General features: G+C 36.0%; 1 protein-coding gene across 14 annotated transcripts in view; it reads right to left on the bottom strand.

The window, feature by feature from the left end:
• Positions 1-5119: 5119 nt before the first annotated feature.
• Positions 5120-17324, bottom strand: part of PCNX1 (pecanex 1) — a 163730-nt gene continuing 151525 nt past the window's right edge. For 10 of the 14 annotated variants that reach the window (XM_038545108.1, XM_038545110.1, XM_038545109.1 and 7 more), the window contains 4 exons: positions 14341-14783; positions 13800-13940; positions 13565-13601; positions 5120-5375 (listed from right to left, as the gene is read on the bottom strand). In XM_038545108.1, coding sequence (XP_038401036.1) covers positions 5146-5375; positions 13565-13601; positions 13800-13940; positions 14341-14783 — 851 coding nt within the window. In that variant the 3' untranslated portion in view covers positions 5120-5145. Of the gene's footprint in view, positions 5376-8094; positions 13602-13799; positions 13941-14340; positions 14784-17324 lie in introns of those variants that run through there. The other 4 variants (XM_038545116.1, XM_038545121.1, XM_038545114.1 and 1 more) reach the window with 3 other exon arrangements.

Raw genomic sequence — 17324 nt, 5'->3', positions numbered from 1 at the left:
TTTCTCTCTGACCTGCATTCTTGAGGGTGACCTAATTACGTTGAGAAATACAGATATTAACTAGGGACATGTTGGAACTTGTGGAAGTGGAGAGTTTTCTGGTTTCCAGAAAGGAAAAGTTATTATTCAAATGAAGTTACTTTTTACCTCTTGTCCTCTGGCCCCATATGGCCAAAGAAAAAGTAAGTCTAAGGTCACACAAAATGAATCATAAGCCTCTAGACAGAATAGTTTTCAATAATTAAACCACTTTACTCTCCACTCATCCCAGCCAGCTCAGAAAAAAGACAGATAAAGTTCCTTTAATTTTTGCCTGAAGCACATTTCAGTGCTTAGCTTATCACTGGAGATTTTGTTCCATCTAAAATGAATTGAAAAGTTAAACTCAGGGCTGGAAAAGGACTTTGGCTATCCTTTCTCTGTTGTTACTGCCGCTCTATCACCCCGGTGTGTTCTAATACAGGAGAGTCAATAAGGTCCTCGGGCCAAGAAAATAATTGAGAACATGGAAAACCCATTGTGTTGTGTCTGAAAACACTGATTTCTAAATAAAAAATAACGTGACCTATAATTTAATCAGTGCCTGCAGATATGCAAGATGTTAATGAAACCCCATGTATTTTTCATTGGTCTGCCTGTTTTATCTAAGGTGTCTGGTCTATCTCTAGGATACACTTTGTACAGGACGGGACACAAACTTCAGAACGGCTGCCACACCCACACTTATTTCTGAGGTCATTGACCCTGTTTTCTCTTAGCTCCTGCCACCTCAGTGGACTTAGTTTATACAATGAGACCCTATGCATTCTGCTCAACACCTCAAACCCTATCATAGGTGAATACATCTGCAACTTAAGACAGGGCTGAACTTAAGGTTAGCTAGTAACTGAAGACATCGCTGAACTTGAAAGAATACCAGGTAAAGTCAAGGTGAAGGCTAGCCAAAGCTTAAGTATTTGGTGCCACATCTGCCAATTTCAAAACAATGGCTGAGAGGCTGAGAAGCTGAACAGAGCTTCTGAACCTTCCCAAGACTGTGATGTCAATAATTATAATTCAGGGAACACCACGGATGAAACCTCAGACTTTGAAGTTTGGATATCTCAGGGCTATGGCATAGGAGTAAAGGTGAACTAGAAATAATAGACTAGTCTTCATGAGACTGAAGTCCATCTTCCAAAAGCTACCTTCCAAAAGCTAACTTCCTACCTTGTCTGCCAACAATAAAAGTAAACCTTCTTGAAAGGAAGATGTGAACATCCAGAGCCTCGATTATCTATATATTCTCATTTACAAGTTCATGTCAGAAGTATGCAAAAAAAAGATATAAACTGAGGAAGTAAAGTAAAAAAGTAAAAGAGGTCCAGGTATTAAAATCACTAGACATGAACTTTAAAATAATGGTAGTTAATATGTTTAATAAATCAAATTACTAGACATAAACTTTAAAATAATGGTAGCTAATATGTTTAATAAATCAAATAAGTGAAAAGATCAAGAGTTAATTGAAAACTATATTAAAAATGGGAATTGTGGAACTGAAAAATAGGATTACTAAAACTGAGAACTCAATAGATCAGTTTAACAGAAGACTAGATATAGCTGAAAGAAGAAATAAATAAACAAGGATATGTAGAGAAAAATATTCAGTTTGAAGCATGGAGAGAACCTTAAGATAGGAAATTCAAAAAAAGTGTAAGAGATAAAAATACAGCAAAAATGTTTAATATATTTTGTAATTGCAGTGTGAAGAGAGAAAGGCAAGATACCAAAAGGAATGTTTGAGGAGATAATGGCCAAGATTCAAAGGACAATAACAAAGCTTTGGCAAGATAAATACAAAGAAAACTATACAGAAGCTAAATATGGAAAATCTAAAATTCACAGGCAAAAATGAAAGTTTAAAAATAACCAAAGAAATAAAAAGGTATTGCCTCTTAAAAGAGAAGTTAAGACTAAAAGAAATCAAGGAAGTCAGAAAACAATGGGGTAATACTTTTCAAGTACAGAAAGAAAATAACTGCCAATTCAGTACTCTGTATCTCCCTCCTCAAAAAAACCTAAGAAACATTTTCATACAAGAAAAATAAAAACAAGGAATTTGTTACTAGTGGACCAAAAAACTGTAAAGGGAGTTCTTTAGGCAGAAGGAATATTATCCTAAAAGAAATCACAAAAATATAGGAAGCAATAAGGAACAATGGAAAGAGTAAATATGTGGATAAATCTAAATTAAGTTATATCAAATAATAATGCCCTCAAAGTTTAAAATACACACAGAGTTAAAAATATATGACAAAAGAGCAAAAAGATGCAAAGGTAGAAATAGAGTCAGTCCGCGAGGTGGTTAGGTACTAAGTAGGTAAGTATTAATTTCAATAACCACTAAAAGAATAATTTAAAAAGATATATAGGTAAAAGCAAAAGGAGGAGTATAATAATGCAAATGACTTATTCTACAATGTGGCAAAGAAGGAGAAAAGATATACGAAAACCAGTAGGCAAAAAGGAAACAAATAGTAAGATGATAAATTTAAGCCAAAAAATCAATAATTATCTTAAATGTAAATGGACTACACATTCCATTTAAAAAACAAAGATTGTACAGGTGCCCGGATGGTTTAGTCAATAGAATGTGTAACTCTTGATTTCAGGGTTGTGAGTTCAAGCCTTATGTTGGGTGTAGAGATTGCTTAAAAACAATTTTTTTTAAAAGACAAAGATTATAAAATTGAATAAAAAAATCTCAACTATATGGTGTTTATAAGTGCACACTCTAAAGAGCTAGAAACGTTGAAAGTGAAAGGATGGATACAAATTTTAGAGATACTAACATCAGATAAAGTAAATTTTAGGGCAACAGGTATCACTAGACATGAAAAGGGCATTTCATAATGATTAAAGTCATCAATTGGTCAACATAAATCTTCCAAATTCATGGCACCTAATAATATAGCCTCAAAATATATAAACCAAAACTGACAGAACTAAAAGAAATAAATCTAAAACCACAGGACCCCTACCCCCCAACAACAACAACAAAAAAAATCAGTAGGAATACACAGGATCTCAGTAACGTAACAACATTGGCTTAATTGGTATATTTAGTATAGAAGGCTCTCATTACTGTAGAATACAGGTTTCTCTCCTGAATGCCCACTGGAACATTTACCAAAATTGACAAAATACAGAGCCACAAAGCAAAGCTAAGCAAATTTCAAAGGATTATTAGAGTTTTTTTGACCACGGTTATTAAGCAATAACTAGAAAATCCCAAATATTTGAAAATTAACCAATATGAGCCTAATTAACCCATGGATAAAAGAAAAAAATCACAATGGAAATTAGAAATTATAATTTAATAATGATTGGTAATGGAAATATGACATGTCAAATCTTGTTGGATGAACTAGAGCCATGCTTAAAGAGAAATGTACAGTTTTAGGGGCACCTGGGTGTCTCAGTTAAGCATCTGACTTTTGGTTTCAGCCCAGGTTATGACATCAGGGCTGTGAGATCAAGCCCTGTGTTGGCAATGGGTATGGAATGGGTATGGAAACTCTCTCTCCCTCTCCTTCTGCACCTCCCTTCCCTACTTGCACGCAAGAGCTCTGTCTTTTAAAAACAATTAAAAAAAACTACAGCCTTAAAGTATATATAGTAAGAGCAAAGGTTTAAAACCAAAAAGCTGAGTGTCAATCTCAACAAGTTAGAAAAAAACCAGAAAACCAGAAGAAAATGGAATATAAATGTGGAAATACAGTTAAAGCAAAAAACAATACAAAGGATGAGCAAATCCCAAAGTTGGTTCTTTGACACAATAATCCCTTATTGAGCCTAAAGGCAAAAATAATCAGTATTATGAATGAGAAAGAGGACAAACATACAGATGTTACAGACATTACAAAGGTGAAAGAATATTATGAATTACTTTATGCCAATAAATTTGAAAATGAAAATGGGATGGACGTATTCCTGCAACAGTGACTCTCACCATTGAGAGTGCCCAAGACTCAGGGAATCTATGAGATCAAAATTATTTTCCTAATACTAAGATATCATCTGCCTTTTTTCACTGTGCTCACATTTATAATAATTGTGCAGAAGATGTGATGAGTCAAACTACAGATACCTTAGAAGGAGTCAAGGCAATGGCACCCAGCTATACTGCTAGCCCTTGTAGTCTTTACCACCATGCATTCACAGAAGGGATTTCAATTTCACCGAAGATGTCCCTGACGAAGCAATAAAAATTATCAATTTATTATATTTTGTTCCTTCAAAATATATCTTTTTAAAAGTCTATGTGGCAAAATGTGAAGTATGCACAAAGCATTTCTTCAGCATACCAAAATATGATTTTCTCAAAGAATAGTCCTTTTGTGTTATGGGCTAAGCTAGTCAATTATTTTTCGTGGAATGCCATTTTTACTTGAAAGAAAGACTGAGAGACAAACTACATTGTTTAGATTTGAGTATTTGAAAGATTTTTCTAAAAAGTGAAGCGAGTCTGTGGCTTTAAAAACTGAGAATATTTGTCACCAACGATAAAATTTGAACTCTTGATAAAAATAATTTTAGAACACTTGTATCTGCTACTATGAGCTTTCTAGCTCCCCAATATAGGTGTATCTGACTGATATTGATATGAAAAAAGGTGATTTTAAAAATAATGCATAATGAAATATGTTAACATTTGGAAGATCTGCATAACTATTACCTTATAAATAAATGGTGTTACAAAATCACACCCAGGTAAAAGATCCATTCCAAGTTAGGTAAGGCAACAGATTTTAAAATAATCCAGACAAATGGGATTCTATATCACAACTGACCTTTAAGAAAGTACCACTTGTCTAATTTTAGTGAAGTATAAAACAGAATATCAACAATTTCCTGAAAAGACTATTAAAATAACTCTTCTCTTCCAAATATATATATATATATATATATATATATATATATATATATATATATATATATATAGCGCCAGGTTTTTCTCATATGCTTCAACCAAAATAATATAATGCAATACGCTGTATGTAGAAGCAGGTAAGAGTTCAGATGTTACACATTTAAGTTAGAAGCTTAATTTCAAATAAAAAATGTTAACACGTAATGAGTTTATTAATTCTTTGAGTTTATTCATTTAGAAATAGTATTTTTAAAACAGGTTTTAATTTCTAATGCAACAAATACTGATATAAACCACATAGACAAAAGCTCTTGGGGATCCCTGGGTGGCTCAGCGGTTCGGCGCCTGCCCTTTGGCCCGGGGTGTGACCCTGTAGTCCCAGGATCGAGTCCCACGTCGGGCTCCCGGCGTGGAGCCTGCTTCTCTCTCTGCCTGTGTCTCTGCCTCTTTCTCTGTGTTTCTCATGAATAAATAAATAAAATCTTTAATAATAATAATAAAAAAAAAAGCTCTTTGGGATGGGGTGAGTGCTTGGTAATTTTTTTTCCAAGTATTAAGAGACCCAAAAGTTTGAGAACTGCAGTCCTAGAAAAAACCAACTTGCCCAAACTAACAATACAGAAAAATCTTAATCCATAATTAGAAGCATTTGCCAAAAAATTGTTCCAGGTCCAGTTGGTTTCACAGGGAACTTCCCCCCTCCCCAACACAAAATAATCTAAGGAAGGAAATAATTTACACAGAGAAAAGCAAAATTGACATGAGATGTAAGGCAACCCCTGAGAAAAGGAGAGCAAACATCTGGACCTGTGTCCCCCTAAGTATCTGCTGATTTTCTGCTCTAGATCTGCTACAGATGCATCCTAGAAGAAACACCTAATTTTCAGGTGGTCTGAGTCCCTGTTTCTTAAAAACAATACTTAAATTTTGGAGAACTATATACAAATCTGTTGTGGACATTGTAGTCAATGCTTTTGCATGCACTGTGTAGCAACCACACTGTTTGGGGAACGGACTCCAGCTTTGAGGCTAGCTCTGATTTGTCTGAGCCAATCATGGTAATTCTGTTTTTGTCCATGACTGGTTTAGAAGATCATAAAATAAAATAAAATCTTTACAAAAAAAAAAAAAAAAAGGTGCAAGAACTATGCTGAGGCTTCTAGGAAATTTTCTCATGTAAGAGAGGTAACTGTTAGTTTTTTTCTTTCTGATGGGTATAGAATGGGGTTCCAGACCTACAGACAGCCAAAATCTGAAAGGAAGCCAGCATACATAGGAGGTAGAGGGAAAAAAAATCACAGATATACAGAGTTGGAGTAACATGAACAAACCAATCCTGAAAGCCCAGTCTACCCTTAATTTTGCAGTGAACCAATTTCCTATATTCAGCAACTTTGAAATGAGTTTTCTTTCTTGCAAGTATAAGCATCCCAAGTAAATTAGTATTTTGAAACTATTTAAATGAATAGTTTTATATTGCAATTGTACAAAAGGAGTCACTCCCAAATTTATAAGCTAGACAAACCTGCTTCTGTCTGAAGAAAGGTACACCCTCCATTTATGCTACACTGTATTGGTAGAAAACCAAGAAGTTGTGGTGGTGTGTGAGAACAAACCGATTAACCATTAAGAGTATAATGAACAGAGGCACTACTTGGTGTCAGCTCAAATTCATCATTGTCCTGGGATGTTTTTATCTGATAAACACATGGTTGGGACGCCTGGGTGGCTCAGTGGTTGGGGTACCTGCCTTTGTTTGGCTCAGGCCACGATCCTGCGATTTGGGATTGGGTCCCACATCGGGCTCCCTGTGTCTCCTTCTGCCTGTGTCTCTGCCTTTATCAGTCCTTGTCTCTCATGAATAAATAAGTAAATCTTAAAAAAAAAAAAAGGTCAAGAGTATGTGCTTTAGAATTGGACTGGAGACCTAGAGTATTTTTATGTAGGCCAATTATTATATATTCACACAAGATTCTGGGCAGCAATAGGGAGCCCTGGACCAAAGAAGGACTCTTCCTTTGGGCACAGTTTATACTGCACATTGAAATTGAATGTTTTCTTAAAAGGCTGCCAGACAAGATGGATTCATCTCTAGCCACTTGCTGTTTCTGTGTATCCTAAGAAGTTACAAAGCAATCCAGGTATTCTCTTACACCAAATTACATTTTCCCCAAGTATGAAGTTTAGTTATACTTAATTTCCTTTAATAAGCACATATTAGCACAATAAGGGGGAATGAAACACGTATTTTGTATAATGAATGCAGCCTGAATACCCAAGAAACCACCATTTGGTCATGCCCTTACTTCACAAGGCCGTTTTCACCTTCTCCACAGGAAAATGCATCTAATCTGGTGAGATTCAGTGGCTACCCATCAGCAAAACTTCTGGATCCTTTAGGAGGAAAAATCCAGTAAACTGTACTTTAAGAACGATGAAAAGGTTTTATGGGACTTACATGTCACGTCACTCCCCCCTCCTTGAGTCTCTGGCTCTTAAGGTTGATACAGCTCACATATATGAGTAATTTCTTTCTTTGAAAATGTGTTTCATTTAACTCAGCAGGTTTCCTGTCACTAGAAAAAAGACTAAATACCACATTTCCAGTTGTGCCACTGTGATCCTGGGCGGGAAGACAGCAAACTGTCTGGGACTCTGATATAGATGGCACATAATCTGCAGCCTGGTGGTTTGGGTTGTTACTAATAGCTAAAATGACTCACTAATGGCTTAAGTGATTTGATCACGAGTATATCTATTCTCATTGTTGGGTCAGCTTGTACTTTCTTTAAGTATTATACAGATAAAAAGTGGGTTAAGAACATGCCTCAGGTTAGCGTTTGCCTGATTTTGATGACCATAATCCAAATGTTCACTTCCTTTTTTATATAGTAACTTAGTGTAATGTGGTGAACACATGTACACTATTATCCTACATGTTCCATCTAATATCATTAATATGACACATTGAGATAAAAGATATAAACTACCACCTTTCTACCAAGTATGAAAAGATATCCTTTTAATATGAAATATGTACATGTCAGCTGATTCATGTTTACAGGCCAAACTTCTGATTAAAATGATTTCAGAACCAAGTACATGTTTTAAAATATGCTATGCAGAGCTTAATATGGTATACTTGAATTTTTCTTAATTTGACAAAAATGGACAGAAGGCAAAATGAAAAAAAAATTTATTTCCTCAGTGTTTTTATCCACCGTCAATACTGTATTTTTGATGCAATATATTTGCAAAGAAAAAAACAATCTCAGCTTTTATTTTCCATTTTAAACAACTACAATATTTACAAGCTATTTAGAATAACAAACATCCAGACACACACACACACTCACGGACCCACGCGAGTACATATATTCTTATCTCTGGTTTATACTGAATGCTGGTAAAGGCAATGAATGCTTTCAGAGCCCATGATCAGAAAAGGGAAACCCATTTTCCTTCCTCACACAGATCTTCCTGAACCATTTTTAGCATTCTTCCTTCCATTTCCTCATGCAGAGCTCATTGTAGAAAGGTAAGGTAACCAGTTTTTACAATTTATTTTTACTTAAACTGTAAGCTTTAAAAAGCATAAGCAGACATGATTTCCCCCACATTTCTGTTATTTTGGTTGCAGAATCAAGCTTCAGGTATAAAAAATCTTGTTCAACCACAGTCACACTAAACCCGAGAGTCATCTGGAGCAGCCATCTCATTTTCTACCTACTACTCTGTTCTGAATACCAAGGCATCACATCATCTGTGCAAGTAACACGCAGGTATCCATCCTTACCATCATCTTCCATGACCATTGTTCCTTCTAGCATGGCTCCACTGAATCACAAATTGTCAGGTGCAGAGCTGGGCATAGGAAAAAAGGTCTGACCCTATATAATAGGTATGTCTTACGAAAGCGTTGTCATGTAACCTTGCGATGACAATCGGTTCTGGTTCCCCCAAAGAATGTTGTTGTGTTGCTTCCATAAAATGACAGATAATAAAGTTCAGCTCGTAAATAGAACTTATTTACTCTACTTCAGAAAGAATATGTGGCTGATAGGCAATAAAGAGAAATTCTTATACGTAATTCTTGAGATGACCCTGGTGAGGTGATTCAAAGCAGAAAATATATTTGTTTCAAGCAAAATTAATGCTCCACTCACATACCTACCAGATCTACTTGTATAATAATTAATTCCTTTCCAGTCACAATTCTTACTAAACATTTCACAAGCTAAACATGAGAAGGCCTAGGTGTATACCAACCAGATTTTTTAAATAGAAAAATGAAGAAGAGAGAAGCTGGTTTTTAAATACTTAAAAACCCCTACAGATACCCAATGTAATAGTCAAACTTACACTGCACAAATACATGGTCATATATGACTTTTCTCTTTCTCTAGATCAATAAAACTCAATTTCTACATAAGACTGAAACCAAAAAGTTCCCAGTACCATTTTAGCCTTGATTGACATTATTCTTTCCACTCATTTTAGAATTAAAGAAAAAGCCTTTGGAATAAAAATTGATGTTGGATACCTTATCTGAACAATTTATCATATCAAAGGAAAAACTAGACTGGGTCTAAGTCTAGGCAAAGTAATTTGCATGATTACATTATACACTACAGAAAAGAACAAGAATGAATCCTGAGGGCTTAAACAAAGGGGTGGGGGATTGTCTATATTAATGAAAGAATAAGGAAGATAAACAAAAAGGTAATTAATCTGGACAGCAGTTTATAACTTAATCACTAGTAAACATAAATTCAAGGACTTCTCAAGCAAAATTACTAAGGTATCTTTTTCTCAAGTCATATATTTAGGAGGAAAGATTTTTGAAAGTTAAAGAAGATAATTTTAGACTCTGGGCAAATCATAAGTTTAAAAGACCTCGTTCTGGATGAGTGACTCAGTGCAGCAATCCACCAAATGAAGAATTTCTAAGCAGAGGCAGAAGCAAAGTGGAATTTATTAAGGCTAAGCTACCCTTGCTTAGATTTGAGGCTGTTTTTTATATGCTGATAGAGGATAGAAAAATAAAGCAACACAGGAAGAAAAACACATCTTCCCAATAAGCTTAGTCTCTACATAAAAACTTACATTTTCATTGCCTGATATTTGGTGCACAGAGTGATTTTCCACACCTCACTCAGGATAGAAACATTGTCTACTTCTGTTTCAAGGATTAGTAGAAGTATCTCAGATATACTTGAAATATTTTTAAAACTACTTCAAATCTAATGGAAGCTCATCTTCCAATAATAGAAACCCAAAGAAGGCAGAACACTGATGAAGTTTATTCATTAATTTCCTGAAAGGTAATTAATCTCCTCTTACCTTAAAAAATATACAGTCTCACCACCTACTCTCCCAAGCCCCTTAAATATCAACAGCTTATATTAATCTAGACTCTTGGAAAATTTAGAATTCTCAAGAAAAAAGTGAATATTTAAAGTTTTATCAAGTACTGAAAATGGTGTAAAAAGAGGACTCATACACACGTTACAAGCTGGAAGATTAACCAAAAGTTTAAATTTGAGTTATAAAATAATTTTTGCCAAAAAAAAAAAAAAAAAGATTTTTGCCACTGAATGAGGAAATAAGAAAAACAGCTAGCAATTTATAATTCACTCCAGGACTCTCAAAGGAAGGAAAAACCAAAACCAAATAAGAAAAAGACCAGTAAGCTATCAATGAAACTCTGTTTAAGGGAAATGCATAAAAAGCTAGTATTTTAATTACATATTCTTATTTTCAAATGATGGAACTCTGAAAGTTTTGGCAATTGTGAATGAAAGACACTAGCTTTTGTACACTGATGAAGAAAGTTAATCAGGGAACCTAAACAAACAGCTCACTACTCTCCAAGGTGGGGTGGAGAAGGTAGACTAAGGATGATCATTCTACTTAATGGAAGCACATATGTTTCTATGTAGTGATTTAGGTCCAATTATTAAAAGTGAATCTTTCCTTCAATAATTACTGCTTCCTCCAACATAATTATTAGAGAACCATTTTGACTTTAAAAAGACTATCAGTTTTAGACTTAAAAAATACAAACAAGGATCCTGTTAGGGTTCCTAATTCATAACTTCACTACAGGGCTACTTGATAATAAAATTCAACTTGTTTTGAGAAGAATGTCCATAGTTACCACCCCAAATCAAGACCCAATATATCTATTCTGTATAAAATCTAGTCTTGTGTTTTTAGAGTGTATAATGTATTTAACACATTGGGAGTGGGAGGCTAGAAATAAAAATAATTCTAGCCCTCCTGAAGCTCTGATTTTTCCCCCATGGAGGAAAATGAATTATCCTTCATTTAAGACTGAAAGGGCTCCACTATCTTCCCATTTAGGTAATGACCATGAAAAGATCATATTCACTTTAGAAAGAAAACAAGCAGCAGGAATCACAATTCCTTTGAGAATATTTTAAATAAATGTAGATGGTTAGACAGATCAGATACTGTTTGAGAAGAGAAAAACAAAAGCCTAAACCTTAATGACATACTGTAGATTTGCCAAAATGAGGCAAATACAGAATGTCACAACAGTATCAGGAAAATACTTTTTAACTGGTCAATTTAGAAAGGGTATCCTTTGTGTAAAGGTTCAGTAAATCATTCGACAAATGTTCTTAAACAGTAAATTTTGCAAAGTGTGAAGTATGGAAACCTCTGTGTGTGGCACACTGAGTCCTGAATTACTATAGAAATTTTAAATTAGAAAAGGGCCAAATAGATTTTGGGATAAAAATGCATTTGGGTGGCATATATTAGCTACTGATTTCCTTAATTTCCCTTCCTTCTACTGAAGTGTTACACTATACTGTAGGAGCAGCAGTAGGGAGCAAGGAAGGTGGCAGCTTCTCTCCCCATCACCTGATCAAGACACCTTAAACCTGTTACCATCCAAGACACATGTGGTCAGGCACATGTGGTCAGTGAGTACTGGAAATAGGGCTCGTGCCATGTTTGAATTAGTAACACTTTGGATGCACTGGATAACTAAATTATATGATTTAAGTCAATTTCACCTGCTTCTTTTCACATCACATTTACAGAGGGGTAGAAAGATGGCTGCTCCTAAATGCTCAGAGGAGATACACAGTCGTCTTTGGAGTTTCACACAAAAGGGGAAAGTTCTCTGAAGGGTTTAAAAAATGCCAAGAGTTGAAAATGAAATCTAAACTGCAGTTTCCACCTAACCCAATTGTAAATCTGAATTATATATTTCCCTGAATACACGCATATTTTTTAAAAAACCAATAAAATTTATGAGACAACATATGAAGTCAATTTCACAGTTATAAATATTTCAAATTACACCTACACACTATAAATTACAGGAAAAAAATTCAAGTAATAGAAAAAAGAAGAGAGGAGCAAAACAAAAGGTGAGGTTATTCAAGAGGGATATAACAATAAGAACTGCACCATTTGGATAATCTTGTTTTTGAAAAAATTTTACTTGATTAACTGAACTGCACGTGAGTAACATCAAGAGCTAATAACTCTTAAAAGAAAAGCAACTGATTCTCTCTTTAAATTCTTGGATGTTCATCTTCTTCTTTGAAAAACGAAAATATTTTCTTCCCAGAATCGACCCCAGCAGGGCTTGCCCCAAGTGGAGAGAAGCAGACTGCCTGGGGCACACCTGTTGCTGGAGTTCATCTGACATGTGGACACAGGAGCTGGCAGTGGTGTTCACAGGACCGATGCACTGACTATGGTCTCCAGGAAATGCCAATGGTGAAGTTAAGTATATCTTGAGATTTAGTGTTCATTTTAAAGAAAACACCCAATGTACTGGCATGAAGTGCAGATTACTAACAGAAAAGCAGCAGCACAGTTCTGCTATGTATGTGTAAGGAAAGGGAAGGGGTTAATCCCAAAGGCAATTTAAATAATGGTATTTTATTTTTTTATATATAAATAAATGTTCTGAGAAATCTCAGACTTTAGTGCATTGTTGTAAAAAATTAGTGCAGTTTTCTCATTAAAGTTTTTAGCGCTCAAGGAATAAGATAAATCTATGTTCATAGTCTCTTTCACTGTACATTAAACGTTCATACTGCTAAACGTCGAACTGAAGGTTTTATATACTGGTCTGTTCTTAAAAATCAAGGTAAATGGATTTCATGTTCTGTGACCAAACATGGCAATTATTTTTGGCAAAGAAATTAGAAAAATATGAGATCGTAGTTTAGAAATAAAGAGTTTGTTGATGTAAAGCATAGGCAATACATAGGAAAAAACCTTTTTTAAAGATGTATTGTAACAGAACTTTATCCTTCATGCAAAATGTTTTCTCAGCAGCTAACTTAAAAAAATATTTCAGCTTTATTTGGGGATGGAGACAGTGACAGGAGTCAAGGTGAAGGGCAAAGGAGAGGCGCTTAACCAAGCCTGCTCTCCATCCAAGTCTCTCCCATACAGGAGCAAAGAATACCTGCAGGCATCTTCCACGCTCGCCTCTCTTTTTCCAACATCTTGGAATGGAGAGGGAAAAGAAATGTAGTTATAAAACACTGGCTCACACTTCGGCCCCAAGTTCTAGTACCCCAGTTTCAATGACAGTCACATATTTATCATCAATCTGGACCAGAAGTACTGTCTTGTCAATGTGGGATCTAGTACCTGGATCTCTGCTGCAAGGCACCCATCGGTGAATCACCTAATGATTCAGAATACAATAGATTAGTGGCAAAGACCTTGAAAATATTGACAAAATTCACTTAAAATTAGAGGTAGTATCTTTTGGTAATTTAGCAAAAGGTACATTTAAAAAAGCAAGCACATAAAATTAGCTAAAAACACACAAGTCAGGCTACAAAAAAGTGAGACCATAGGTCAGCTTCATAAGAGAACTTACATGGCCTTCCATGCCTTCCTGAGGACTCCAGTCTTTCCAGCTGTTTCTCCCAGCTTTCAACCGAATACCCTCATCAGGCCACTGCAGCTCCTTCCTTTTTGACAGGTTGATTCCATCCAGAATTTGACTGGGATCTACAATCTAAATTGCAAATAAATAGGGGTCATTTCCAATTCAATTTTTTCTTTCTGATGACAATTACATAATCTCAAACAAAATTTCTTTCAGACTCTGTGTCTCAAGCTTTCCACTGCCTATAATTGAACAAAAAGCAATCTAAAGGGCCACCTCCTGAATTCCTTTTAGCCCACTGGCAGACCTTACTTCAATGGCCACACAAAAGCTGAGTGGGAACAAAAATCACCACTGAAGAGCTACTTGCTTTCAGTTCTCACGCTGGCAGAAACTTGTTCAATATTAAAAATGTTCTAATCTTCACATTAAGTAATATGAAGGTGTGTTCTCACCAGAATCCTTCACTTGACAAAAAATAAGGACAAACGAGTGACACATACAGCACAAGAATGGTGTGCTTACTCACCTGGACTCTGTAAATCACTTCCCCCCTTTTGGCGTGTGAGTTATTGGCAGGACTTGAGATGTTGCCTGGCTGGGCATCAGTGGCACTGGCCTGACCTCCCTCTGTCCCAAGAAAGCCCACCAGAGTATGATGTTTGCAGGCTGGGATGCTCTGGCTAGAGCTGCTGGAAGAAGGTAGGCCATGCTGCACACAGGCCAGGCCGCTCTGACCAGAGGGCTCCATCTGGTTCACCATAGAGAGGCGGGACTGGATGGAGGATGGTAAGTTTCGAAGGGATATCTGACTTGTGGAAGAGCGCCGGCAAGGTACAAATCCTGTGGTGGACATTCGGAGAGACGAGTGCCGGCTGCTGTAGCAGTAAGAAGACTGGCTGGCCACTGAGGCTCGAGCAGGGGACTGTCTGACCAGGCTGGACTGTACGGAATGGGAGCTGTGGCTCGTGCCTAGCGAAGGATAAACAACAGCACTCATTCTAACTGGAATCATTCAAACACTTTTTTTTTTTTTGGTAGTTTCTAAGAGTTTTTCCCTTAAGTAATTACTTGGTGAATTCACTGAATTTAACATTTATACCTAAAGCTTTTTTTTTTTTTCTTTTTTTAAAGATTGTATTTATTTATTCCTGAAAGACACAGAGAGAGAGAGGCAGAGACACAGGCAGAGGGAGAAGCAGGCTCCATGCAGGGAGCCTGACATAGGACTCGACCTGGGTCCCCAGGATCACACCCTGGGCTGCAGGCAGCACCAAACCCCTGCGCCACCGGGGCTGTCCATATAGCTATAACTTTAAAAAAAAATTATTTTTTATTGAGAGAGGGAGAGAGTGTGCATGCACAAGTGGGGGGAGAGGGAAAGAGAGAGAGAGAAAATCTCCAGCAGACTCCCTGCTATGCATAGAACACAATGCGGGGCTTCATCTCACCACTGTAAGATCATGACTTGGGCTAAAACCAAGAATTGGATGCTTAATCGACTGTGCCATCCAAGCACCCCTATACCTAAAACTTTTAATGTTGTCAAAAAGAAACGAATATCTGAGATCTCTTTTCTTATGTGGTTTTGATAATATAATTTGCTAAAGCTTTATAAAATTAAAATTCTGGGACAAAAAAACCATATAATTTCAGAAGCTATCAGAATTTAACATTGGGATAAATCCTAAAATATATTCCACAGAAATGTTTCAGGATAATAAGAACACCTCTTTCATATTTCAGAAATGAAATATCTCATGGAAATAAGACAAGAAATATTTATTAAGGGTCTACTATGCAGCAAGAGCTGTAACTACTATTTCTCAGAGCATAGAACTAATGTCCTTGCAATCCATTCCAATGACAAACTACACAGTCTACAGAGAGATGGTGATGCCACACTGTGATTTTCATATCCATTAAGGGATTACTACTAAATATGAATCATCAGTGATACTGAATAGTGTGTCCTTTTGTGTTCTTTTTCAAATGGCTTGATATGATTCATCAGGTTCATCTTTTCCTGACTTATAATAGAAATGTGAAGATTAGGAAATAGTTTTTAATTATATTTTAAAAAATGCTTCACATACTTTCTATCTGAAAATAAAGAGCTGATCAAAATGAGAGTATTTAAAGCACACTGAAAGTTTCAGCTTTTCACTCAGAAGTCAAAATAGAAGTTATAAAATGTTGGTAATACACCTATTTAGAGTCTTAATTCCAATGCTATTGGATTTTTTTTTTTCTTAATTTAACTAAATGCCTTAAAACTTCATATCATTCATGTGAAGCAGAGCAGAAAAGACAGTTCTGGATCAACCAACCAGCCATATGAAAATAGATGAAATCTGATTCCTATTGCATACCAGGTGGACTGCAGATCTTGTGTAAAAGGTAAATTAGTAAAAAACCAAAGAAACAAAAAAACAAAAAAACAAAAAACAAAAACAAACAAACAAAAACCCAAACCTTCTTGCCTTGGGATAGGAAAAATTTTCTTAAGTAGGATATTAAAAAACACTAATCATAAAGGAAAAGATCAGTAAATTGCTCTACACTAAAATTAAGAACTTCTTGTCAGGGATCCCTGGGTGGCGCAGCGTTTTAGCGCCTGCCTTTGGCCCAGGGTGCGATCCTGGAGACCTGGGATTGAATCCCATGTCGGGCTCCCGGTGCATGGAGCCTGCTTCTCCCTCTGCCTGTGTCTCTGCCTCTCTCTCTCTCTCTGTGACTATCATAAAAAAAAAAAAAAAAAAAAAAAAAAAAAAAAAAATTAAGAACTTTTCAAAAGAGGAGGAGAAACCCTTCTCAGGAAGAGAATGGAAAGCCAAGGGATAGAATGGGCAAAGGTATTTGTAATACAGAAAACTGACAAATAATTCAAATACAGTATATACAAACAAGAATAAGATAACCATGGAACTGAATGTATTATGCTAAGTGAAATAAGTGAGTCAGAGAAAAAGAAATATCATGTGATCTCACTCATATATGGAATTTAAGAAACAAAACAGATGAACATAGGAGAAGGGAAGGAAGGATAAAATAAGATGAAAATTGAGAGGGAGGCAAACCATAGGAAGCAACTCTAGGAAACAAACTGAGGGTTGCTATAGGGTAGGTGGGTGGGGAGGTGGGGTAACTGAATGGTGGGCGTTAAGGAGGGCATGTGTAGGGATGAGCATTGGGTGTTGTATGAGACTGATGAAGCACTGAAACCAGTGCTGCACTGTATGTTAACTAACTTGAAATTTTTAAAAAAGGTAATCAAAGAGAAAAATGGGCAAGAGCCTTAATAGGTACTTCAAAAAAAGAAAAAGGGGCCAAACTCATTTTAAAATCTTCCAATATGGGACCCCTGGGTGGCTCAGTGGTTGAGCATCTTGCTTTTGGCTCAGGCTGTGATCCAAGGATTTCTTACGGGGAGCCTGCTTCTCCCTCTGCCTGTGTCTCTGCCTCTCTGTGTGTCTCTCCTGAATAAATAAAATCTTTTAATAAAATAAAATC

This window comes from Canis lupus, chromosome 8 (assembly GCF_011100685.1).
Source record: "Canis lupus familiaris isolate Mischka breed German Shepherd chromosome 8, alternate assembly UU_Cfam_GSD_1.0, whole genome shotgun sequence".
Taxonomy (NCBI): Eukaryota; Metazoa; Chordata; class Mammalia; order Carnivora; family Canidae; genus Canis; species Canis lupus.
This window is presented reverse-complemented; position numbering and strand designations above follow the sequence as displayed.